The sequence below is a fragment of the Cyphomyrmex costatus genome, unplaced genomic scaffold (genome assembly GCF_001594065.2).
Source record: "Cyphomyrmex costatus isolate MS0001 unplaced genomic scaffold, Ccosl1.0 scaffold241, whole genome shotgun sequence".
Classification (NCBI taxonomy): Eukaryota; Metazoa; Arthropoda; class Insecta; order Hymenoptera; family Formicidae; genus Cyphomyrmex; species Cyphomyrmex costatus.
The window spans coordinates 1,680,867-1,708,835 of record NW_017276489.1 but is presented as its reverse complement, the minus strand read 5'-3'; the positions used below and the strand labels follow the sequence as shown (position 1 = coordinate 1,708,835).

At 30.3% G+C, this 27,969-nt stretch overlaps 5 protein-coding genes across 5 annotated transcripts in view; 3 read left to right on the top strand and 2 right to left on the bottom strand.

The window, feature by feature from the left end:
- Positions 1-2,817, top strand: part of LOC108774319 (broad-complex core protein) — a 37,830-nt gene extending 35,013 nt beyond the window's left edge. Inside the window, exon 6 of the mRNA XM_018540394.1 lies at positions 2,585-2,817. Coding sequence (XP_018395896.1) covers positions 2,585-2,805 — 221 coding nt within the window. The 3' untranslated portion in view covers positions 2,806-2,817. The remainder of the gene's footprint in view (positions 1-2,584) is intronic.
- A 1,262-nt stretch (positions 2,818-4,079) lies between these two features.
- Positions 4,080-6,444, bottom strand: Nedd8 (Nedd8 ubiquitin like modifier). The gene is made up of 4 exons (XM_018540349.1): positions 6,283-6,444; positions 6,193-6,210; positions 5,342-5,454; positions 4,080-4,335 (listed from the first exon to the last, which is right to left on the bottom strand). The coding sequence occupies exons 1-4, from the start codon at positions 6,298-6,300 to the stop codon at positions 4,230-4,232; spliced, it is 255 nt and encodes an 84-aa protein (XP_018395851.1). The 5' UTR covers positions 6,301-6,444; the 3' UTR covers positions 4,080-4,229.
- A 654-nt stretch (positions 6,445-7,098) lies between these two features.
- On the bottom strand, positions 7,099-7,807 carry e(y)2 (enhancer of yellow 2). The gene is made up of 2 exons (XM_018540378.1): positions 7,649-7,807; positions 7,099-7,455 (listed from the first exon to the last, which is right to left on the bottom strand). The coding sequence occupies exons 1-2, from the start codon at positions 7,693-7,695 to the stop codon at positions 7,215-7,217; spliced, it is 288 nt and encodes a 95-aa protein (XP_018395880.1). The 5' UTR covers positions 7,696-7,807; the 3' UTR covers positions 7,099-7,214.
- A 1,088-nt stretch (positions 7,808-8,895) lies between these two features.
- LOC108774309 (mitochondrial import inner membrane translocase subunit Tim21) lies at positions 8,896-10,471 on the top strand. The gene is made up of 5 exons (XM_018540381.1): positions 8,896-9,031; positions 9,208-9,406; positions 9,482-9,716; positions 9,826-9,925; positions 10,273-10,471. Exons 2-5 carry the CDS (start codon positions 9,211-9,213, stop codon positions 10,420-10,422), a joined length of 681 nt encoding a protein of 226 aa, XP_018395883.1. The 5' UTR covers positions 8,896-9,031; positions 9,208-9,210; the 3' UTR covers positions 10,423-10,471.
- Positions 10,472-19,975: 9,504 nt separating this feature from the next.
- Positions 19,976-26,868, top strand: Tg (transglutaminase). Its single transcript, XM_018540372.1, has 10 exons — positions 19,976-20,066; positions 21,920-22,269; positions 22,597-22,729; positions 23,501-23,730; positions 24,127-24,440; positions 24,986-25,255; positions 25,355-25,434; positions 25,730-25,874; positions 26,144-26,450; positions 26,560-26,868. Exons 1-10 carry the CDS (start codon positions 19,991-19,993, stop codon positions 26,866-26,868), a joined length of 2,214 nt encoding a protein of 737 aa, XP_018395874.1. The 5' UTR covers positions 19,976-19,990.
- The last annotated feature ends 1,101 nt before the right edge of the window (positions 26,869-27,969 follow it).

Sequence of the window (27,969 nt, the reverse complement as noted above, 5' to 3'; positions counted from 1 at the left end):
CACAATACTCCACTTCGGATTCTTATCAAACTTGATTTAAAAAAAAAGGATATTTAATAAATTTATATGAACGAATTTTACATTTTACTTTTCTACAAAAGTAGTTCATGCAAACTGCCTTTATCGATCTTAAAAAATTATTGATAGAATATGCTGTCATTCTATATGCTACGATATAAAATCAATGCGCTATCGCAAAAAGAAAAGTTATTCTAATCCTCCGAGGCGTAGTTTTACCAAAGCTTTTATGGAAGCCAAACAATTTCGTATTTTTTGGTCAAAGAATCTACCGTAGTGTTCAAACGAGAATCGCAAAAAGGTGGTTTGAAGTAACGGCAGAAAAACGATCCGTCTCGGCCCAAAAGGATTAATCTGTTTACGAAAAATATACAGCGGATGTGTGTTGCAGCGAGTTTAGAAATTAACTGTAGATATCGTGAGACACTGTCGGTAGCACACGAAATAAAATATTGCGTTCTCTATTCAGGTACGTGTTACGTTCGGTATCGTAATTGTGAGCTTGTAACTTAATTAAAACATCGTGTAAGACTATACGCTTTCAGATGTTATCGCAGTAATGTAAATAAAAGAATTTCTGATGGATACAGAGAATTAGTGGTGGATGTAATTAATAGGGATGTAACGGATAATAATTTATCAAATAAGCCGAATAATTGGATTTTATGCAGTTACATAAACAGATTGAAAAATTGAAAATCTATTTGTTTTTTTACAGTAAGAGGATTTCTTAAATATTAACTTATAGTATGCGTATACAAAATAACTAATATTTATTAAACAATTTTTTAATATTTTATTATTGATTTTTAATTATTCAAAATGAATTTAATAAAAATCTCTTCTATAAATTTTATAAAGAATCAACAATATATCTGTATTATAATAAATCTACCTAAAGCTAATCTTACGAGTTAATAGTCTAATTAAACTAAATGCTTTCAAAAAATATTGAGCAAAGTATATTCGGCCGAATGAGTGGATTATAAAAGGGATAGACTAAATATCCGTTACATCCTTAATAATTAATGCATTGCGTTCTATTCCTAATGCGTTAATTAATTATTTTCAGAAGAACCTATCTCAAGAACTTATATTTTCAGAAAAAAGATGGATAAAAATTTTCTCTACCATTATTTTTTCCCCTGGACGTCAATTAGTTTTGTATATTGTATTGTGTTGTTTAATTATTTAATTTTAGTTATTTCTATAAACTCATTTTATCATGACAATTTAATTAGTCATATCGTATCATTGCCATTTTTTCCGACGGAATTGAAAGAGTCGTCGTAAATTTAGATCGGCGACAAGATAACAATGTGACCAGCCAGGACTTTTGTGGAATTATTATGACCAGCAGGTAATGGAAATTGCTTTTACATTATCAGACTTCAAAAGTATGGATTGCTAAGACGGTAATTGTGAATGCATGATGAGTGACGAGTACAACTTAGGGATTAAATACAAGAATACGTTGATATTATTGTTAATGGAGTGTAATTTAATTTTTATATAAATTGATATCGCAACCTATTAAAAGAATAATTAATGTTGATACGCACAATCATAATTTTTTCTCAAGATTGCTATTGGCATTAAATCTATCGTACAACATTATCAAAATTGAAAAAATGAGAAGAATTTTCTTAACCTTCTAGTGTTAATGGTGAAGTTATTGGATCCATTCAATTATAAATTTCTCTATTAAAAATGTCAAACAATTCAATTTTCTTCATGGTTCATCTACAAATTTGGATTATTCTTATTATAATAAAATATATTTAGCATCCATTCGTTTTTATACGAATTATGTCATTTTTATTGCTTGTAATTAATTAGTGTCTTTTAATTAACATAAATTAAATGGATCTTACAGACTCAGTATAATAACTATTATATTATAGATTTTGATATTAGTTCCGAAAAATTAACTATATGTAGCAAATTTTTTTAAATTTAAATTCTCTTACAAGAAACTTGTCACAACTATCCGAAATTGATTTGAAATATGTTGTTAAATACAAAAATCTAGCAGATACGTTTTTTTTATATAGACTAATCTCACACTTAAAAAAGGTTACACAACCCCTCAAAAAGCTAACGCTTATATTTAATAGATGATTCAGCAAAATTGCGGAAAAAACAGAAAAATGTTTTTGACAAAACTTTTATACGTATATTTAATAGCTGTATATAAGCTATACAGTTATATATAGCTGTATTTCAATTTTTTCAAAAATATAATATTTTGAAAATACTTCTATCCCCATTTTAAGTGTTGAGGGATTGTTTATCTTCTTAAATTTTCCTGTTGTGACTGGCCCTTTGTTAGGTAAAAATTTCCTTGAAATTGACGGAATTGAAGGAACAAGATTCTGTTGTTCGTGACATTTAACTCGTCGGAACTCTCTAGTCTTCTGCAAGTCTAGGAGAACTCATTCATAGATGATCGTTTGTCAATATCGCGAGTTCGATATATTTACACTATTTACATGCACTATCTAATGGTGGGACATAGAGACCAGAAATCTGGATAAACTAAATACTAAATAATACATTTGTATAGAATCGTCGAAGACAGCAACGATGAACGTCAGGAACATCCACACGATGACGTACTGCGACAAGTGCGGTGTCACATTCACGACGCAGCATGCGCTTCTGCGGCATATCACATCCAAACACGAGGACTCGCCGAACTCCGCGGTCTACTGCAACATCTGTCAGCGTGTCTTTAAAACCAAATGGAGTCGGGCAACGCACAACAGCAGATACCACAGAAACTGACCGAAAACTAGCCGAGCCTAATGTCAGAAGTTCAACATGTAGTATTAGCAAATTGGCGCAGTCAATCAATTCCATTATTGATTAATAATAAAGTGCTTTTTTGTACCTTATATCTACTTAGCTTTTTCCTGAACTGTCGATGAACTATCATTAGAAAATTTATAGTCAGAATTTTATTATATTATTATTATGACTTTAATTTAAATAAATTGTTTAAGTCTTGATTTAAGAAAAAATATGGAGAAATGAGGGAGCATTTATCCTTACATGTGAATTAATGATCATCGTCATTTATTCCTTTCGTCTGTTTCTTTTTAAGAATTAGAAATCGTTCGTTTATAATTGATATATTTGTGATAAGTAATGTAATAATTATTTGTAAGGATTGAAATTGAATTGCAGAAATTTTATTAATTTATTTATTTTTTACCTATTTTTAGATTATAATTCTGTTTATATTTTAATATAAGTGAAAGAAAAGCAATGCATAATTGAAATAGAAATATGGTAATTACTTTTAATCATATTTAATTAAATTTAATTGATAATCATTTTTGGAAAAAAATAAATGTTTACAGTTTTAATTCATACACTTCTTCCTCAAACATTTATATTTAAACTATTTATATTTAAACTACTTCTTAAATAAATAAGAAATTTTAAATCAAAAGTGTGATCACATCAAGGATTTAGATAGAATTGCAGTCGCAGCTAGAGTAGTGTTGGTAATTTGGTATATGATATATTTAATGTGTATGGAATAATCGACTATTTGTGGAAAGTATTTAATGTTGTCTTTAATTTAATGTTGTGTGAATTCGAGTTGGGTCTCGTTCTTTTTTTTACCATTTATTAATAACCTATGTAAAATAAATTATTTCCTTTAGGTATTAACTTTTTATGTATTGTCTTTTAAAAAAAAAAATAAAATTTTTCTTTTAGTATTACAATTTCAAATTTATATGCTTGCTATGATTTGTATTTATTATTATTAAAGACATATTAAATAAAGAACTGTGTAATTGATTATACAGTTTGGACAATGTGTGTGTGACATTTTCTTTCCCTAAATATAAAATTATTTTTAACGTTGCATTCCACGTAAATAATTAAAAATAAAATCTAACAATATAATATTATAAAATGTATATAATGCATAACGCAATAATAGAAAGGTAACACATGTGTTTCCATTTACATGAGAAATTATTTTAAATAGAAGTATGCAGTGCTAGATTCATGATTAAATTACTTTATTAAATATTTATTTAGGTTGTAAAGATCACATGACTATGTTATCCTATTTAAAATAACATAGAGTTTTCAAATCCCTCTTGACCGCACATACGTGATGATAAACATTTTTTTTGTTCTTTTTTCCTTTCTCTGGCTCTCGCAGTTCCTTAATATTCTCTCGCTGTCATTTATAAATGAGGAATGTTATATCTACAGCCTCCTCTCAACGCAAGTACCAAATGCAGCACCGAACCACCCTGGACTTTGTAATCTTGCGCAGTTTTTTCGTCGTTCCTGTGAAATAAAAATATAACCTTCCTCACGTTTTCAATATTTTATACTTATAATTAATTAATCACACATGTCTCAATAATTAAAATTATATTTGATAAATAAAATTAGTTTTCTCTCATATAAAATTAATTAATCTTTCTAAATGGAATATTCTTTACACACCTGCTTTAGAAGAGAATTGATTAGTTGAATAAGATGTTTTATATGTAATTTTTTATTTCTGGTTTTATTTAACAAAAACTTAGTCTTAAATATAAAGTATGCATCAAAAGTAATGAACACATTATTGTTAAAGGAACGCAAATTCCAGAGAAATGGAACATAGCACATCACCACCTGGAGTATATACCTTTGACTGCTAGGAAGATCTGTGCCATGAGAAGGTGTAAAGTGTGCACAGCAAAGGGATTTAGAAGAGATACACGTTACTATTGTGCTGCTTGTAATGTTGGATTATGTGTAACACCATGTTTCAAAGAATTTCATATAAATGTGTTTAAAAATTAGGATATTAAAATTATATAAAGAAGATCACCAACTGCTAGTCGTTGATCTTGAAAGTGATATGTTGTTGAAAAACACGCACCAAGGTAATCATAGATATATGTATTGTCTTCTGAATAAACTCTGATGTATAGAGACTGTGGTTAAAATCTTATTACAAATTTACATGAACCTCAGATATGATAATGGTTATGTTTAAGGCTCATGTTTTTGAACATAGAAATAAATCCCAAACATAATTATTAGTGAGGACACTATGTATATCAATACTGATATTCTGCATACTCCGTATATCATACTACAGGTCTTTTACATTTGTGATCACTTCGATATGTGCTTTCCAACATGTATCACTTGTTAGGACTCGCGATTAGCAGGATCTTTCTTATAAATATGATAAATAATTCCAAAATCACAAATTCAATTCTTCACCAATCACAAGTTTTAGAAATTTTGTCTCATGTGATGTACGTCATAAAATCATGATAATACTTATACGTACATCTGTTTGCCAGAGAATATTAATCGCTGCTGTTGAGGTGGTATTCCCTCCTTCTCTTCCACTCTTTCTTTAATTCTTTCGACCTTGTCTGTAGGTTCTATGTCTATTTCAATCTAAAGAAATTGTACATTATATATTTAATCAACAACATTCATATTATACATATATTTAACTAAAGACTTATACATAATAAATGTATTTTATTTTTACTTATGTTAGATACAACTACTTATGTCCGTTTCCATCAATGTAAATTAACTTTAATTTTAGTTCTCTCAACTTAGTCTTCATCTTTTTCTAAATCCAAAAATTAAAAAAAGATGAAGAATAAGTTAAATCAAGATCATATTAAATTAATAAATAAGACATTTCCATGAAAAAATAGCATTATACTCGAAAAAATAGTAACTCAGAGAACGAGATACAATTCTTGATTTAAATGTAATGGCCCGTATTCAGAACGTGCTTATAACGATGTTAGCATTCTACATACATGCTATAGAATTTATGTTATGCATACTATAGAATTTTAGAGATAAAAGCACGCTTTTATTAATAAAAACGCATTCTGAATATGGACCAATAATTTATTTCATTGATATAAATCGAAATATCAACAGAGTAAAAAAGTTAACTTCAATTTTTTTTGTGCAATATGGCTCTATCACTTTCCAAATATTTTTAATTTAGAAATCTTGTGAAGATACAACAATTAACAGTTTCGAAATAGACTGAAGTATCAAATTGTTTTCTTTTTTTGTAACCAAGCGAAGTCGATATTTCGCTGATAGAAACCGTGGGGATTTTGTATTCGGATTACTCGTAAAACCGTTTGATTTCGAAATACTTGCCTCTTTCCCTGTAAGAGTCTGAAACAAAAATAAAAAGTTACGAGCCGGCGTGAATTTTGCGGTGGATAAGTCGAGGACCAGCATAATTACCTTCACTTTTATCAACATCTTTCAACAATTAACGGCTATGCTAAATTTTGACAGCAATATCACCGGCTGAAACTCGCCAACGCTGTAGAAAAATTGGACAGGCAAAAAATCTACGAATCGCAAAATACTGTCAATCCACTGCACGACTCTAACCTAGCTTTCCGGAATTGTGTCGTGTCGCCATCTGCTGGTAACAGACGTTTTATATATATATCTATATATATTATCGAAATAAGACTTTATTTTATTCAGCTCTTTATTTAGGAAATTAAATTATATTCTATTCACACCATTTTGTACACTTAAGAATACTTATAAAATAGTGTTGCAAATTACATTCCTTTGATCTTACTTTAAACATAATCCTGGTGAAAATTTTTTTCAGAATTTCTGAATTTTATAATTTTTTAGAAATTTGTCAGATTTTTAAAATATAAATTAGAATGTTTCAAAAGCTCTAAGAAATCTGCATCTTTCTTGGAATCCTTAAATATTCTAAAATTTCTCATTCTATTATTTCTAATAAATCTTATATAAACTCTGAAAAAGTTCAAAGTATTTTTTCAGAAATTATAGAATGAGAAATCTTTCAAAATTTCAGAATTTACATATACCATGAAAAATTTTAAGGATATAAGCTTTCTTAGTAAACATTTCTAAAGTGTTCCAATTCTCAGAAAATTTTCACCTTCAGATAATTAGTTCGTAATCTATTAGACATATATTATAATTAAGTAAATATCACATGTTGCACATTATAAAAATTTGTTTCTATGTATTGAATATGATTTAACATAATAGTTATATTGTGTTACGCAATAAGTTGTTAGAACAACATAATTTACAGAAAAAAATTTTTCATATTTGTCATAATTTTTACAAGTTCAACATAATTGTCATTGGGAAATTGTTGATTAATAATGATAAAATTCCTAACGATCTGTCACAATTTTCAGCTTCTCCTCTTGAGCTAATAGTTGATTCTTTATCTTTTGTAATAGTTCCTTCTTCACGGAGTCTGGCACAAGTGTGCGAGCTCTACTTGTCACTGTGGACAACAACGTGTCATAAGAGATATCATGGCCATGCTCTTTTATTATTTCTTTTGAGATCAGCTTTACTTGATCTCGCCATCCACACTCGACTAGTCTGCGCCTCAACAACTCTTTCAGTCTGCAAATAAATTTCACAGACATGCAATATTCTGTTTTAGATAAGAGATGATTAGATTTATTTAAAAAATTTTTCTAGTAATAAAAATCCTGGCTATAACAAATATAACTCGCGATCCATCTTGAGAAAGTTATTTGAAGTTAGAAAATCTTGATATATATAAATATATATAATTTTGATATGTTGTATTTACCCATCACGATCGCCAACCATGACTAATCTCTGATGTGCTGTCTTCATTAATAGTCTTATCTATGCGTGATTCAACTTAAGAAGCTTCTTAATTATTGTTCTTTTGTTAACCTTTCAACTTTAAGTCAACAATTCAACGACAACAAGGTAGTTGTTTTGAAGAGCAAGACCATCTTAAGCCGGTATTCCAATTTGGATTTTGTTCAGGATTCTAATTGGTTGGTGATATAGGGAATTTCTGGGATTTTTCAAGTTTATGCTGTGCTATCATTGTTACTGCACAAATTAGCAATAGGTTTGTTCACGTTGCTTGAAATACCCAAAAATTTTTGAACAGTGTGGAAATTAATCGTATTAAAGAATTATTAAACATTGATTAATTTTCTCTGCTGAACGCTGCCAATGGTCGCGTTCAGCAGAAAGAACAGCTTTACAACTGTTGTAAAATTAATATATGATTAATCTTGCCGTTAGTTCCTCATTGGACCTAAATATATAAATCAATCATATTCAAGAATTTTATAACAGTTGCAAAACTGCTTTTTCAACTGAATGCAGCCGGTACATTCAGCAGACTCAACAGTTGAGTGAGCGCTCGCAATTATTGGTGTATTCTTTTGGACCATCCAATCAGATTTTAGATCTAGAAGAATGCACCAATAACAGCGAGCGCTCACTCAACTGTTAAGTCCGCTGAATCACATCCAGAAGCAAGATCGCTCACTGAGCGCTCAGTGAGCTCTTGTACCTATTTGGTTTATATTTTTAGATCTAATGGAATATGCCAATCAGATGAAAAAGCTCACTGAGCGGTCTTGCTTCTGGATGCATCTAATGGGCACATTCAGGGGACTCAACAGTTGAGTGAGCGTTCGCTGTTATTGATGTATTCTTTTAGATGATCCAATCAGAATTTTAGATCTAGAAGAATACACCAATAACAGCGAGCGTTCACTCAACTGTTGAATCTGCTGAATGCCCATTGATTGTACTGAATGTAGCATTTTGAGATTGTACTTGAGACGATCTTATGCCTGGTTTATGCTTCGGTCCTAAAATTCAGCCAATAGAGTTCAAATTTCGGTTAGAACTGGTAGCTTTATTGGTTGAATTTTAGGATCTTGGGATTAAGACAGTAAGACTGAAGCATAAACCAGGCATTAGATGTAAATAAAATTAGAATATAGTATTGCTCTATAAACATTGGCTCAATCTTGTTATTTAAATTGAATTTTTTTTAAACTTTTAAGAAGCGATATCTTGAATATAAGATTTGAATCAGATTACTGTCTGGCTACAGGCAACCGAGTATTCGAGAAAATTTTTTTATAAGAATTTATTTTCAGTATTTATTGTATATGAGTTAGTACGTAAATTGTATCATGTAAGTGTTAATTGTGTTAATAATGATAAAAAGAGAATAATATAATTTGAACAGAACAAGAGAGAGATTATTGTATTTATTCACATTGCTAGTATCGGCAAAGAACCGGTTAACCTTAAATTAAGCTCTCATAGATTTAATATTTTTGTGTTATTAAAAAAAATTTTTTATTTTAGAATATGGCGTCAGCAAGAATGTTGAATCGTATTCTTCAGAAAAGCCATTCAATCACCCATGTGTCAAATACTTCATATTGTCTTAATATTATAGTACCTAGGATTAAACACAGTGCTTACTATTCGACTAAGAAATCTGTAACTAAGGTAGACTCCAATGAAACTAGTAATCAGGTACAGATTGGTACTGCAAAAGTAGGTAAATTTCACATGATCCATGTTTTGTATTATTGTCATATAATGGTTACATTTATCTCTCCTTTTTGTTTTTTAGTTAAAGAAAATCTGAAATCTGCTGGATATCTTGGAGTAATAATAGGTGGCATTGGAGTTACAGTTTTTATGTTGTATTCTTTATTTTCGGAGCTATTTTCCAGCAAAAGTCCATATGCTGTTTACAGCAAAGCTCATGAACGTTGTATAGAACATCCAAAAGTCATAGATATTCTAGGAGCACCTGTAAAGGCTTACGGGGAAGAAACTGGACGTGGACGTAGAAGACATATCACGTATGTACCAGATAAAGAATTTTTACAGCATTTATATATATAAATTATAGATACATTTTGTACATATTTATATGAATCTTACTTTAATATCTCTATATCTATTTTTCAGTCATATGTATTATGTTAAGGATGGTGTGAAGTATATGAAAATAAAATTTTATGTACAAGGAACAAGAAGGAAAGGAACAGCATATGCAGAAGTGAAAGAGGTAAGGCTTAATGTACAATTGGAAAGCATAGACAACAAGAACAGGAAAGATAAGAGATTTCAACGAAAAATACACAATTTCTGATAAATTAAAAAATTTGTTATATCTTGTACCTATTGTGCCTGTACTTTTCATTGAGTGCCTTCCAACAAGCGATACAGATGACACGGTGTGATATAGTGTATCAGTATGTCCTTGTTGTTCGCCAATGTTAAACAAGGATGAGATGATCACTGTGTTGCACCGTGTCGCTTGTTGGAAGGCACACATTGTGTCTAAGGCTTAAGTTTGTAAGTTTGTAGTTAAGAATATATTTATACTCTTTACATGTTCAATTTTAATTACAGAATGCATCTGGCAATTACGAATATTCATATCTGTACGTTACAGTAAATTATGTTGGAACAATTATGATAGAGGACAATCAAGATACTGTTAAAACGCGACAAGATGACAATTCTACAATGGATTTTAACTTGATACTGGATAATCGTTAAGTGTATAATATAATCTGTTGATATGTAAATAGTGTTATTGGAATGTATATGCAACAAAATTTTATAAAATGTAATTTTTCTTATTTATATATTTCTTATATATTTTTATCTATACATTTTTATATTGTGTTTTAAGCAAGACATGAAAATCGATTAAGACTTCTCAAATAAAAGTTGCAGACATTCAATTCAACCAGAAGTCTAATTTTTTTTGTTAGATTTTTCTAATGTAATAGTTTTCATTATATGGAATCTGTTTTTCTCGATTCTTATGACGTTGTTTATTTAGGAACTTTCATCATTTTGTATTTCTATACTTATTCTAAATTTGACTGAGAGAGTAATAGGAGAAGATTTATAAGTGTCTCGGCACGTCCGCCACGAAAACTGAACTGACTTACGAAATTCAGAGAACGAATTCCTGCGTGGTGTGTTACGTAAGAGCTAAAAATATGTATTATCCTCGCTATCATTTACTCACGCTGTTGTGCGCGTCTACATTAGTGTCTTTTATCAGACGCTAACTTAACTAATACAGGCTTACCATAGCAATTCGTATATCAAGTTATGTACTTCTTCCTCGCGTGTAATCTCTCATCCTGTAAAAGAGGTTTACATTTGACAGTCGACTATTTTAAATTTCCTAATTTAATTTAAAATTCTCTTTAAATTATTTTTCTTAATTTTAATTTAATTGACTTAACAAATTTATTAATTTAAATAAGTATGAAAAAAATAGTAATTCAAAGCACGACATATTATTAATATTATATTGTTATATTCCAATAAATATTTTATTTCATCAGTAAAATATCAATTTTTCGTAAAATAAAATTTTCCATACGACCCAATTTTTCTAAATGAAAATTGATATTTACGTATCCTTGTAACGTTTTATAACATAGCAAAAAATACGTAGGAGCTATGCAACGGAGTCATTAACGAGCGTAGCATCCACTTTACGATCTGAAGAGGCGTGTCTGAACAACGTTGCATAAAAGGTGTCTACGTTAGTGTACATTCGCATATCATTACTGTTAAACCGTCTCTCCTAAAAGTTAATCGAAGACTGGCGGGAGATACTGTCGTTTGCTTCGCTACCAATGGCAGCTGATTTTCACTAACAGTCACTCGACAACTCGGTATAGAGGCTGACACGCTGTTTTAATCATCTCGTATGCACGCGTTCGGGATGTGCACAGTGATGTGATATCGTGCAAAGTCTCATTTATAAAAGAAAGATATCTCAGATTATTATTCCACAGGTATAGAATTATATTTCGGAGTTGTTTTAAAAGAAATTTTATAATTACGAGGAAATTAAAACGTATTAATATGTATATTTTTATGAACAAAAAATTTATGTATCTTTTACAAATATATACATATATATATATACACACATATATTTGTAGAAAATTAATACATACTAAATATATTTAAAAAATGAGAAAATTAAAATATTTATTTTCGTTCAATAAATATAAAAAATTTTGTATATTATTTTTTAAAATATATCGTAAATTACAAAAATATATTATAACTTACAATAATTTTCTAATTTGTTTTTAAGTATTAAAAACTGAATTATATATATAACACTAGACACAAAGTTTCTTACAAACTTTTAGTAAAATTTATTATTTATTAAAACAGTAATTTATTAAAAGATATAAATAATGTGTTGTTAATTTATTATGTTTTAATTAGTACAGAATATAATTAAAGTTATGTTATGTGATGAAGATATCTTTGATTCACATAAATTTTGTATTACTTCGTAAATTTTTTTTAGATATTTTAAAAATATCTTTAAAACTCTTTACATTATTTTTAATTCATAATTTCTTAAAGATATCACTATTTATAATATATTTTTAAGATATTTATATATATATATATATTACACTATTTTTATTTCATAATTTCTGAAAATATCGTAATAGTATTTATAAGATAGATATTTCATAGTGTTTAATGAATAAATTATATATTATGCAGTTAACAATTTTTTTATTCAAAGTGTCACTTTCATGTGCTTACAAACATCAATAAGCCGCCTATACGCTTTGTGAAATATATCGTTTTAAACAATTCTCGTTCGTATTTAATTAAAATGTACTTAATAACCGATTTAGAATTAATTCGAACCAAAAGACATTTAGGTAAACTTAAAAATAATAAAAGTATCTCTCTCTATAAAAGGGCAAAATGAGTCTATCATGACGTCAGTGAAACAAATTATTTATTGAATAACAAAAAAGTTTTACATGTCATAAACAGTTCCAGACGTTTCGGTTCATTTTGTTCTTTTATAGACTTTTTTGTAATTTTTAATTTGTTGAGTCATATTAGAGACTTTGGTAATTTTTTTGGAAAATAATAACTATTCACATATAACAATTACACTGTTCAATTATTTCTAGGTTTACAAATTGTTAAACTGTTTAATTGTTTTTAGAATTTCATGGAGAATGCGGAATCTTCATAAATGCTATTAGAAATTTGTAAGATTTAGAAAATGACGATAATTGAAATTAATGAACATTGTATCAGGCATGATTTACAAAACGTAGATTTATGATTGATGAGCAATATTGAGGATATAATTTTTTTTACAAATAGCGATTGTGTTCACGGCTAATTATGATAAAAAGGTGTTGCTCATGCTCGTGCCTCTCCGGATTTAGGGCCGTGTTCAGGCCCCAGCAAATCGGACCACGACCACCCTCTATTCCTTTTGGTAAGTTGATTTTAGTTTTTAATTACCGTTAATTTCTAATTAAATATCTGACAATCAATTAATAACGATAATCGAAAATTACATAAAAATTCTGGTAGTTTAAAAAATATTTAAGACACATTTAACAAAAATTTATTAAATTTTAATAAATATTTGTTTAAATAGTAAATTAACTAAACATTTACAATAAATAAATATTTACTCAATAAAAAATGATACTTAAATTAAATTAATATTTTCTGTATCAAACAGAAATATACGTTTATATTTAGTAAATATTTAGTTAGTACTATTCAAACAAATATTTGTTCCTTTTTAAAATTTTGTTCCTTTTTTTCGGTATAATTTATATTAATATTAATGCCATAACATCATTATATATTTGTACACGGAGTGTAAGAAGAAATCCTAATTATAATGCTATATTATTAATGCTGATTAAAAAGTTCAGGAAGAAGGAGTAACTTTTCGAATAGATTACGTCCTTAATGTTTTCTCGGGGCAAGCTAAATATTCTTGCGGGATTACGATTATCTGCATATCTACCGAAAGTTTTGACTGCATTAAGAAAGAGGAGCTAAAAAATCGTAAAAGAAAGATTAAGAATATTATTTTCCCTTCGTTCAGAACAGCTATTGCGTGCTCGCTTCTGGTACGAGAGTCAATAAATTTTTACGTATCTCTCTCCAACTTCTCGTCTCACATTACCGAGAAGTGACGGACAATATATTTGCGGATATCAAAAATGAAGTAATTACATGTCTACTATTATTAGTACGATATCTGTAATTATTGAAAGCCATACAATTATTTACCCGATATTTTAATCGTTCTTGTATACGTAATTCGTGAGAATCGGAATACAAAAGTAATTACCTCTATTGTATACACAATGATACAATTTTTTTAATTTTATTTCTATTTTATTTCTTTTATAATTTTTAATCTGTTGAATATTATATATATTTTCTTCTTTTTATTTCATTTTTATTTTTTTTTTCATTTTTTTTCATTTTTCATTAATTTAGTTTCAAAGTATTGTACAATATATTAAAAATTAAATATATGTTTTAGCTTGAAAGGATCCTATTCTAGAAATAAATAATGACATCTGTTTAAAATCAATTATATTTGTTTTGAAACCACAGGATAATGTAAAAATTCAATTAATATTTTCTCAAATTATTTTTGCACATTATTTTCTTTAATCAACAATTGAATTTGTCAAGCCGAGTGATCTATTTGCTGTGTCTTATTTGAGTAAATATGAGCTCGTTCTGCAAAATTCGTGATCGAACAAATCTCGATAACAAGGCGTATCTAGCCTGACACCACGTAGTCAATTGACCCCTCTGAGGGCAGAGTTCGGTATGCGCGGGCGAGGTAGAAATCAATTAATAAAACATATAAGATAGGCGAATGTCGGCGATGTATGAATCACGCAAGTGTAAAATAATGCGACCTGTATTATATGCTTAATAAACAAATCGTTATAAACAGAGCACGTGCGAGGTACTCCTTCGAGGTGGAGATAATATAACGAGATGCATCATTTAGAGTTTTCGTGGATTTTTCATGTAAATGCGAATTATTACGAAGCGTTTTAATTTCTTCAATTCTACGATTTTATAATATTCAAAAGTATGATTTACTAAAATTATTTTTACTATAATTATGAACAATTATCATTAATTAGATTTCGCTTGTTTTTTGCAATACAAAGTATAAAGAAAAACGGTCTAAATCGAACGGTAATTAGATTTTTTAATTGAAGATGTATTGTATTTTTATCTCATGTAAACAGGTTATTAAATGTAGAGAATTACATTAACCAAAATAGAGAATTAAAAACATTAATTAATTAAATTGAGCATGTTTTAAATTTAAATTTACTAGAATACGTTGTAAAAAAACGTGAACAATGATAAATAATTTAGTAACGTTGTAAAAAAACTTGAATATATCAGTAAAGAGTTGAACAACCGAGTCGTGCTATATCAATCTTAACCTTTCAGTCAAGATGCAAAGTACTCTTCCGGTATCCCTAAGGCCTATTTTCAGAATATTGGTCAGGGACTGCTATGCTTATGTTTTATGTGCCATGAAAATGTGTGTTTAGTCAACGATTTTGGGTGTGATAAAAATTACAAGGAACAGTTGACTCTAGTTTATATGTAACGTATGATATCATCATTTAAGTAGAAAAAAATCACAAGATAATTTGATACGTAGGCGATGATTTTATTATCGCGAATTACAAGAATAGTACGATTGAGATGAGTGATCAAATGATTGACATAACATAAAGAGGCTTATTATTAGTATGTTCGAATCAAGTATTGTTGATTATGTTTGTAGTTTATTACGTAACATTGATTTTTTTAATTCGTTGGAAAATACAAAATTAAAAAAAAATTGAAAATATATATACATATTCATATTTATATTCATATTAATATTCAAATTTTTCAGCATTTTTACTTTCTGCAAGTTTTCGTTTTTGCTTGAGTTAGACAAATTATATGTATATATATTTTGCCCTTTCCAATAATTCAATATAAATTTTTCTCGAAACATAAAAGGATATATTAAATTATTTACATTTTCTCAGCGCGCACAGAACTTCTATATTCTGACAAGCGGTTGTATGGTTTGTGAATAAACGCGGATTCAAATCAATACAACGCGTGATTTGTTCTCTCGAGCATGCTTAATTATATCGTGTTCTTCGTTTGAGAAAATAAACTCAGCCAGATAGGAAGTGTCAGCTTCCGCCTCTTCTGTGAGGCGCCGGTCTTCATTATAATCATGTGCATTTAAAAACGGCGGTATTGTTCATTAGGTATTGTCTCGCAAGTGCTGTATGTTCAACATATTGGACTAGATTATTAATTTAAAAATTCCAGTCAGTTCTTCATTCAGTACAGCCATACTTTAGTACAGTTGAATACCGTCAATTCGAATTTTGGAAATATGATTACGGATTGTTTATGAGTGATTCAAAAAACAAATATCGATATTCATGGAAATTGAATAAATTTTGGATTACTTGATCAATGAAATAAATGTTTTCAATAATTTCCATAAGTTTTTTATTCATTCTAACCGCCATATTGGAGCAGCTACTTTAAATTAAAAAAAAAACGCCACGTTTTTCCTTAAATTACATACAATATAAAAACGAAAATTTTAAGCTTTTGAACGTCTTACTTCGACTTCACAAATTTTGCCCAGACACTTGTCCCTGTTGACGTGGAACGTCTCGTGTATATATATGTATATATATACATATATATAATCCACTAATTTTTTTAGGAAAAAATATATAATATATATTATATTATGTTATATTATTTAACAAAAAAAAAAGCAAATAAATTCTAGTTTTATTTAAAGCAACTTTTATAATCTGACTTGTCAAAATAGGGTCTTGAACTCGCGTGTCAGTGGCTTCATTCATCGCTACGAATGAAAGTGAGATTATGCAAGTGGCGCGCCGTGACCGCAAACGGTGACGTCATTTTCGCCAATATAGAAACGCTTGTTATCACCACTTTTCTTCGAAATATTTATGAATTAGATATATTTAAATTATCGACTAAAAACTTAATTTATCAAAGCATAGTTTTTATCGCATGTTTCTTCAAACTCAAGAATCAAGAAAAAACTATAGTTACTTATCACTATTCTCTAAAAAGATAATAAGCTGCGTTATAGGCTGATTTCATTATATTCGATTAGCTATCTTATTTGAATGATTTATTTAAAAATTACGAAATACAAAATTTAAAACTAATATGTCTGAGATTATCATAGTGGAACAATACTATGTTTAAAATTGAGATATAAGATCTTTTAGACATTACAGACATAAAACGTTTTAAAGTCATATTTAAGATGACATCTTTAATACTCTATACAGCACATAAGCCTGCAGTAATATTGCTATGTTACAATAAAATATTGCTGAAACGTAATATAATGATATGTGCTTTATAATAAATCTTATGGCTCGATTTTGGATAAGCGTGTTGACTAGAAATTATATCATTTTGTTTTATTTATCCATATTTTGCAAATTATAATTTATTTACATAAATTATAATATTTTAAATTAGTAATTAAGTGATAAAATTAAAATTATATATATAATTAAAGGAAATAAAAAATTAATGTAGGCATAATATCAGTTTCAAGTTTGCAGTTAATAATCCTTAAATGTAATCGATCGATTAAGCTAATCAAAGATGGTGAAATTGTCCCTCTAATTTATATTCTATTACGTTAAGTGCCGCGCGAGATACAATTTCACAAAATTCTTTGGTGTTTTCCCTCGTCGCAAACTGACCGGAAGATTAGTCACGAAAGCTTCGTTGAATTGTGCTTTCGTGATTACCCATTGGAGACTCTCGTCAGGCATTTTCTTCATTAAGTCACGCTCTTTTAGATAACTTTCTTCATTGACTCATCCTCTTCTATGTAAATTGCTCATCATGTGTACATGTTTTTGAATTTGTATTCTTCTAACTAATTTAGTATTCTTCTGACTTGCGACTTTGACTATTTCCCATCTAGTCTCCAGGCTACGAAAATTTATAAGTCATTATCGCGTAAACTGTGCTCCTGACTGCGAGCGATCATTTAAGACACCTCAACTATACCTATAATATAACCAAAACAACAAGTTTCTCGTTAACAAGCATTTCGTTCGTACATGTTTTTCAGTGCAAGACACGCGATCCCGATAAGAATTCTAATTGTATCACTCGGAAAGAATCGACGCAGAAAATGTATCGTAAAACCTGTATCGAGCGTCCTTCCGAGTCTTAATTATTCACGTTCTATCGCGATCGTCGCATAGATGCAATTTGCGTTTTGTAAAAACAGTCAAACTTCATTTTTTTCATTTAGTTTCGAGTTTAGATTTAAAATCCAGTGATTTTAAAACAAGAAGATTAATTATAAATAATTGGTTAAAAAAATTTGACTAAAAGCAAACAATTTCAATTTAAAACGCCTTATATGATTTTGTCCTATATAGATTTCTTATTTTTAATAATACTTACATGTCCATGATACGTATCATGTAATGTATTATCCCGTGACTGAGTCATTTGAACACCATCATTTTCGTATTCAGACCGATGAAGTAAGCTGATTACAAAGACAAATGGAGCGCGTATTGTTATACGCAGATTGAATAATGCGACAAGAGTAACGTAGTCATTTGCTACATTATTAAAACCCTGTGCTGAAATATGATGTAATAATATTTCTATTTAAAATGTTCTAAAAATGTTTCCGCTTAATTTTGAAATATCTCGACTGTCTTCACTTCTATTGATATCTCGTTTGTCTTCAATAATATAATCTGCAGTAATATAATTCAAGTCAGCAATACGTTACACATTCGACTGACACAGGCAAAAAATACGTATATGACGCAAATCAATTGCTTTTAATGACAGTGTGTTGGAGTGAGAAGTAGTATAAATTAAAAGCTATCGCGTTGTCATATAAAAGTTGATTATATAAAAACTAAATGAAAGCTATCCTCTCATGTATTGGGAATTATCGGTGTTATTGAAAGCTATCATTGAAAACTATTATGAGAAGGACTTTTTTTTTAAATCGTGAGTGTCGCAAATCGCCCCGACTAATACGGAGTCTTGTCTTCCCGTAAATGGTAAAACTTGGTTTCTCTAGCTGACCTGAAATTCTGCAAACTGTCGCGTCGGTTTCATCGAATTGAATTGTATCATATCAACTGAAATGGAAATCGTAAATCGATGATAAAGTGATTTCTTCTTACATGTGTTATCGAAGAGAAACGAGCCCGTTGCAAGGAACGACTAAATTGAACAAAGATCTAGTAATGAGAAATGTGCGATTTCACAGAGATAGTGAAGCTTAATTACCGCTTCTGTTATTTAAATGCGAGAATCTTGTACGATTGCATGTTATAACATGCATTCCAGGATAATGATCGATGGTTTTTTTTCTGATCATTAATCATCGAGATACCATATCATTCTAACTCGTGAGATATTTTTATCTAAGAAATCGATTGTTTCGAAAACGACCATATCGTATTTCTTTAAATCGTAGTAGGTTTTAATGACTTCTCTTTAATTGGTATAATTAATGAATGTAGGTTTATGCTATTAAATTGATTGCATGGGCGCGCAATCCGTAAATTACAAAATGCCATTCGCATCGATCTTTGTAATTATAATTGTTGTAGTTTTTTCTGTCGAAATCAATTGAAAGTAATTTAAAGCTTTAAAGATTTATGAAATTTTATCTCAATTAAGAAATTTTTAGAAAGAATCTAAATAGAGTTAAAATATGTAAAAAATTCAAAGAAAATAAATCTTAAAATTTAAGATTAAAAAATAATAAGAAATAAAAAATGGAATATAATTGTATTGCTTTTAGATTTGCAATTTCCTGTTAAAAAATGTCTTCTAATTAGACATTAGTCACGAAACTCAAGAGCATAGACTTCAATCAAGATGTATGATAACAATTGCGATTATAAATCGCCGACTAATTTATGAGAACGAAAAGTGGGTGACTCCTACTGACAGCGGGTGTCACCGATGACGCCATGTATGGTCGCGTATGCCGCTGCAGCACGTACGTCCTTGAGATTGCTCCTAGAAGCGACCCACCTCAGCTGCAATATTCTTACTTCCTCCTCGTCGTGGCTGCAGATTCTTCAGTCAATCTACGAACTCGTGTCCGACTCGTTCCTCACCCATGTATCCAGCTTTTCGTTCGTATCCACAACCGGGACATCCGGTGCATCCGGACCGTCGCGGGATGTTTTATAGATTCTACGATCGCTACCGCATATTCAACGATCGACGTACTCGACCATTTCCGTTCAGATTCTATTGTGAGTCTCTCGCGGATTATAAAAAATACAATATAATCTCATAGAAAAGAATGAAGCTGGACGCATTTGCGAATTTTGCAATCTTGCATTATTGAAATTTTGGGAATGCGTGGTGTGATCGTTGCTTATACTCGGAATACTCGTAAGATAGTGTAGCTTCTGAGCTATGCAACATTCTGCCCCTTTTGAAAAAAGAAAAGCAAAGGTACGGAGTTTTTTGTTCCCATGTTATTTTTACAGTTTTACTGTTTATTGCCTTTTATAATATTTCGTATTAAAATAAATTAACAAGGCTCAATAAAAAATAAATAATAATACAGAAGAAGGGCTACGAGTCTAATAAAAAAAATTTAATTTAATAACAATGAATATACATACACTGTAAAAAATAAAATGTTAATTTTAACTCAAAGACGTTGAGTGGATTTTCTGAGAGACATGCAAAAATGTTAAAATTAACAATAATTTGGAAATGATTATTTTTCTGTGACATTCTGGAAAATTAATTTCCCATTTTTTCAACTTTCTTTATTTCTTTCCTTTCTTCCGTTATGCATTTGATTGTGCTCCCTAGGATGAAATTTGTCTTTAGAATCTATTCCTCGGTTGTGAGTGAGCTCATTATGATTAAACATCTTTTTATCTTTGTTACTTTTCTTAATTTATAACCTATTTATGTAAATTTTATTGTCTCTGAAAAAGGCTCAAAAATGAGTCGAAACATGTAAGCTTGATTATTTAATAATTTTTTATAATAGATAGATTTGCTGGATATATGTCGGCGTTGCGTAAAGTTATCTACGCTTAATTCCTAGTGCCCTTTTCTTTCCAAGTTAACTTTTAACATTTTTGTGTTAATGTTAAAATTTAATCATTTAATTTTTAAAGATTTAAATATTATTATCATATATATATTTTATTGATATTCTAAATTTTCTGGAAATTTGCTTTGTCACATTACTTCTCTATTCTTCTTTTTTATCTCCTATCTTATTGTTAGTATATACATTTTTTGATCCATCTTCTAGAGGGTGTCGCTATCTGTATTTCATCTATTTCATTACTTTCCTGAAATGTGACTCTCTGATAGAGTATAATTTCTTTTGTCTTACGTGCATTTCACGAAAAAATTATTTCATTATCCATTTTATATTTCGACGCGTTCAGCTTCGGTTGTCACTAGCTTTTTGTTTCATCATTGTTCGTCTTCTTCGTTTTCTGTGCACTTATTATGCTTTTCCGTAAACCGTTAGTTTTCGTGGCTTCCATTCTTTATGACGAGGAGGAAGACAAATCGATGTTTTTGAAAAATTTCTTAATAAGATTTATTACTGAAGACGACGACTTCTTTGCGTCAGTGTCGAACAAAGAGAAACTGGAGTTCATTACAGCTCATTTCTGAGTAGTTCTTCGACTTTTGTTAAAGGTTTAGCTATATTTTTCAAAAAACTGTCTATAAATCATCTATAATAAATAAACATCTCTTGCTAACCTAGAAACAACTAGATGTTCTTGACCTTTTTCATGGTCGAAAAATTTTGTATAGTTTGGACAGATTTGGCAGCATCTTATTTTTTGTTATTATGTGCCTTCGATATTTAAATTACTTTCTTTCGTAGGATGAAGAATTCATGTTCTTCAACCATGTAAATCTCGATTATTGAAAATACTTTTGTAACTGATGCAATGACATTTTATTTCAAGACTTTATAAATATTTGTAATTCAATTGTTATCTGATGCTATTATAATCTTCATTGGAATAGAAAACTCATAATTTTTAGCTTTCTATTAGTAACTCTCTTGTCTTTTTGTATAAGATACTTAAGGAGTTAAGAACGTTGTTATTCGCAGGGGAGGATTTTGGCGTTCCAGTATTAACAATCCACAATGTAGACCCTTGCATTGAAGAGAATGGTGAGAATCATCGTACATCCAGATATGACCTGATAACCCGTCAGGATGACAAAGCAAGACTCGTTGTAAGACGTGGTCAGGAATTTTATTTGCATCTCAGTCTATCTCGAGACTATAGTTCTTCTATAGACGGTATTTCTATCGTTTTTACCTTGGACGGCGTCGAGAGGCCACAATATGGGCACGGAACGTTGGTAGCAACCGCTTTGCTCCACCCCGGAGAGATTTCGGAAGCTGCCTGGCAGACTACCATAGATGCCAGAGGACCAAATTTCTTGAGAATAAAGGCGAGTAAAGGAGCATTGCTGAAATGCGAGATCTTATGACAGCATTTACTATTGAAAATTTAATTTCAATTAAATTTAATACGCTTGCCGTAATTTCAATATGAAACAGTTTTATAATTACGTTATGAATTAATGTTTCATTCTTAAAGTAAAACAGACTTAAAATAATTGAATTTGCATATTGAATTATCGGTGTCTCGCGAAGTGCAATATTAAAACCGTCGACGTTCGTCTTAATTAATTTGGGAACGTTGAATGTACGCATATGAAGTTAGGGAAGAATTAAGATGGAAAAGACTCCTTATTAACAAAGTCTGTCGTTTTTAGGTTGTGACATCCCCAAATGCAATTATAGGTAGATGGAAAATGGATATCGATACCAAGAACAAGGAATCTGAAGGTGCTGTCAGTTATACGATGGATCAGCCATTTTATTTGATCTGTAATCCGTGGTGCAAAGGTATGTGTTTGCAGATATTGTAATCTTTCCTACTAAAATTGGATATCTAATAATGGTTTTTTAAATCGATATTCTTGACCCAAGCAAACATAGGGAAGATTATAAGGTCACTCAGAAATTAATGAACACAATTTTTTACAAATTGGTTTTTACAACCTTTTTGTTATTAACAAAAACCAAAGATATCATCTTAATGTTAACAGAATTTTATTTTTTCTACATAATCCCATTTTTTGTACACATTTTTTCGTTGTAACGACACTGTCTTGTGGATTGCCTTCGTATTGTTGTAATTGCGTTTACAACTTTGTTTATATATCCGTTTACCTTACATCACAAAATAAAATTCTATAATATTACAAAAAAATATTCAAACTTCTAAAAAATGTAATATAAAAATCATGATTGTATAAAAAAGTAAAAAAAAGTCTGTAGATGATGTTTTTAATTTTTCGATAGAATATTCTAATTTATACAAAACTGTACGTGTGTGTTGCTCATTACTTTCGATATGATTCTCGTATTTTAACACGTCACATATGACGCACTAATTCTTATTAAAGCTCAACGTCTCACGTGTATGACACATGAAATTACACGTTCGATTTGCCATTTACTACACTTACATATGCATAAATGAAAAACAAACAGCATATATTGTGTATATTAAAAATAAAACATGTATAGCGGTCGGTTTTCTAATTGCACGGCGGTAACGCATGTGTTATTACTGTTAATTTCGAGTTTTACAGAGTATCTCTACTTTTTCAGACGATGTAGTGTACTTGGACGGTGAGGCTGAACGTCAAGAATACGTATTGGCAGAGGATGGTTTAATCTGGCGCGGCAGTCACAACCGTTTGCGACCCACCGTGTGGAAGTACGCACAATTCGAACGGGATATTTTAGACTGCGCCTTGCACCTGATGAACTATGTTGGCAAGGTCCGCGTCTCCGGCAGGAATGACCCGGTCATCATAACGCGCTGTTTATCTGCTGCGGTAAGTTACACTCGGGGAAGAACTTTTCCCGCAAAATTAACTTGGAAAAAATGGAAAAAATATATTTAAAATACACAGAAAGAACGATTTTATTAAAATATCTATTTAGATAAATACAGATCTAAAAATATTTTATTAGACTACTAAAATATTGTGTAAAAAATTATGCAGGAAATTTAAGTATGATAGCAGTGCAAAAAGTTTTGACATTTTAGCAACCAGCTTAAACGTTTTACATAATTATTTTAAAAGTTATAAACAAAATCCAGCAAAGTTATTTTCAGATCTGTATCTATTAAAATTTTTAGATAGTTTCGACAAATCGTTCTTTCACTTCTTAGTAGACGAGCGAAATTTCGGAATATTTCTGAACTGCTAAATATTATCGGTTTCTAGGTGAATTCTCCTGATGACAACGGGGCGGTAATGGGAAATTGGTCGGACGACCATGGGGGCGGAACACCACCTACGAGATGGATGGGTTCACAGAAAATACTTCAGCAGTATTACAAGACAAAGAAACCGGTCAAGTATGGACAGTGCTGGGTCTTTTCTGGTGTACTGGCAACGATTTGTCGTACTCTCGGTATACCCTGTCGAGTGGTGACCAACTATTCGAGTGCGCATGATACTCAGGGCAGCTTAACCGTGGACTACTTCGTAAATGCAGAAGGCAAGATCATGGAGGAGCTCAACAGTGATTCCATATGGTAATTTGAAGACGAACAACGTTCAGCTTTTGCTTACAAGTCACTATACATATACTGAATATAATAAGAATCATAACAAAAATATGGACAATAATAAATAAAATCAACAGAGAAATATTCAATACAAATATGTAAAGAAGATCATATTTGAGTAAGACATTTCTCAATGCCTAATATTTTTGTCTAACTTTTTACAATTTCTAGTTCAAACAAATTGTGCATCAATTATTACCGGTCTTGAAATACGGTCTTAAACTGAGGTCTGAATAGATAATACAAATAAAATCGGCAAGCAATTTAATAGTATACTAATGATATCTTTAAAAGACAACTATAACGAATTTATTATAAAAAATATTAATAAAAAAAATATTATTTCATCTAGAATTCAAACTCATTCCGCGAAAAATAAAAAAAAATGCGAAATGCATACAAAGCGATTGATTTCATTGCTCGGTATAATCAACTATTTCAATTAAATTAACAATTTCCAATGAAAATAAAAAACGTCGATGGTAGATAAGAGAATAATCTATTTTCATCAGGAATTTCCACGTCTGGAACGAAGTATGGATGAAGCGACTGGATTTGTCGCCGGATTGTTCAGGATGGCAGATGATCGATGCTACTCCTCAAGAACTGAGCGAGGGCGCGTATCGTTGCGGACCGGCGTCGGTGGCCGCCGTTAAGAAAGGGGAAGTCTTACGTCCCTACGACAACGCGTTTCTTTTCGCCGAGGTAAACGCTGATAAAGTTTATTGGCGTTACAACGGGCCTACACAGCCGTTGAAATTAGTTCGAAAGGATATGTATGGGTACGTATGATAAGTTATCTATACGAGTATTATCAATTATTGTCGCGATCATTAGGATGACTGATTGTATTAAATAATTAAACGATGACGATTTCGCAGCATCGGTCAATTGATCAGTACGAAAGCGGTTGGTAGATGGATAAGAGAAGACATCACGCACACTTACAAGTATCCAGAAAGTAAGTGGAATTTAACAGATAATATTGAGCAATCAGATTGTGGCTTACATGCCGTTTAGAAAACAAAGTTTTTGATATTTGTATCAACATATTCATAACGGAAAGAAAGATCATGTTATTTTATTAATCATTATTTTATCTGAATTCTTATTGCGATCTAATTATGAAAAATTTATTTAATATAATATTTAATTTATTTGATATTACATATTTAATATAATACTAAATATAATATACCTGCTCCAATATAAAGCTAATTATAAGAGTAATAATAAATCATCTTTAATTTCTGTAGAATCTGATGAAGAACGTGCTGCCATGCTAAAGGCGTTACGTCAAAGCGAATCTTTATTTAGTCGTTATTATCTCAACGAGGAGTTCAACGACGTCATGTTCACTTTCGAACTGCGCGATGATATCATAATCGGGCAGCCATTCAGGTATTTATTTTGATTCAATTATTATCTCTGCAAGTATTTTTTAAATACTTAATGATTAAATAATAATGTTAATCTTCTTATGGCAATTATACGCCAAGATAATACTTGATAAGGTATAACATCATTAATATAACATATTAAAAATACATAGAATTCTTCAAATTTATTTTTAAGCGTTTAATATAAACACCTTTATCTGGTTTTTAACGCTTTGTTGAAATTTTATTTTGCTGCAATACTCATTAAGAATCTTCCTTACTTTCCGATAGTGTTGTATTACTGATAAAAAATCGACATTCGACACTGGAGTATCGTGTGTCTGTAATTCTGAGGGTGGAAACTGTGCTTTACACCGGCCGAGTAGGCGATCCGGTGAAAAGATTGCACATTGACAGACTGGTTCGACCAGGAGTACTCGAGGAAATTCGCATGGACGTTTCCTGGGAGGAGTACAGCCCGAGATTGTTAGATCAATGCGCTTTTAACATCGCCTGCCTAGCCACCGTGAAGGACACAAACTTCGAGTACTTCGCGCAGGATGACTTTCGTGTTAGGAAACCCGACATTAAAATTATGGTAATTATCAGGATACGTGTAATCAACATTTGTAAGCAACAAAAGTAAAAGAGATATAGATGCGCGATAAATAGATAGTTTACATTAAAAATTAAATTTCTTCATTTAGTTGCACAACGACGCGGTTGTCGGTCAGACTCTTCACGTTTCGGCTAAGTTCCGGAATCCATTGCCAATTCCTTTGAGAAAGGGTAGATTCCTTATCGAAGGGCCTGGTCTGGACGAACAATTAAAACTGAAGCTATTGGAACCTGTCGAGGTGGATGCAGACGCGGAATGTAGCTTTTCCATGATGCCGAGGTTAGAGGGACAAGCCAGGATAGCAGCGAAGTTTTATTCGAGGGAATTAGAGGACGTCGATGGACATTCAAACAATTTTATAGTCAAATCGACGAAGATAATCAATAATTCCGAGTGATCGTAATATTCTCTATGATATTTTAATAATGTCACATATCGTGCTTTTCATATTTTTATATTCGATTTATATTATTATGTATAAGGCTCAGGATTCTTTATTTCGTGGAAATTAAAAGAATTAAAGAGAGGCATGAAAAAATGTTCGCATACCATAATTTGAATGCATTTGGATTAGATTTCAAAATACTTGCTTAGGTCGTGCGCGAACGATGCAATAACACTGTTGAGTGCGTACGTCAGTTCTTATTTAGGTCAAGGAAATTAGTCCGTATGACCTATTGAAACTGACCTTCGTACGATCGTTCAGGGAAGAGGGAATTAAAGACGAGATTTAATAAATTAAATTAAATTATTTAAATAAAATAAATAATTGAAGGTTTATTCTGAAGATCATTAGTTTATCAATAAGTCGTGATCTTCTATATAATATTTTAAACTTTCGTTCAAATAAGATTGAAATTGTCATTCAATTCGCTTATGTTACCTCTATTCCCATGGATTATCTGTGTCGATTCTATAATTTATTTTGGCAAATTCTGACGATGATAAAATTTCTATGAAAAAAAAGAATCATGAAGTTCTTCACAATTTAACGGTACATACTTTTATAGATTTATATATATTTTTATTAATAGTGTTATAATAATCAAAAGTTATTTACTATTGTTACACACAGAGATTAAGCCATCTTCAGTATACAATCATCGTACAGTCATAATAAAAAATTAGTCCATAGATACAGAAAGAAATGAAAGGCTTCAAAAGAGGTGTTAGGTCTTATGATTGTATAACAGAAAGGAATAAATATAATAATAATTTTTCGATGTGTAATAGGAATAATAATAATTATTGTACAATTGTAATTCTAATCATGTAATTGCTCGATGCCAAAAAATTGAAACTGAATGTAATAGCTTTTCGCTAAACGCGAAGTATGTCCGTATGTATATAAATGTGTATGTGTGTGTGCGTTTCAAAGAGTATTGAATGTGAGCTATGCTGAGACATACCTAATCAAAATTATTCTTAATGTATTACCTTCTATTTATCTTTTATGATGGTCATTATTATTATCTATCGTTGTCTATACGTGTTCATA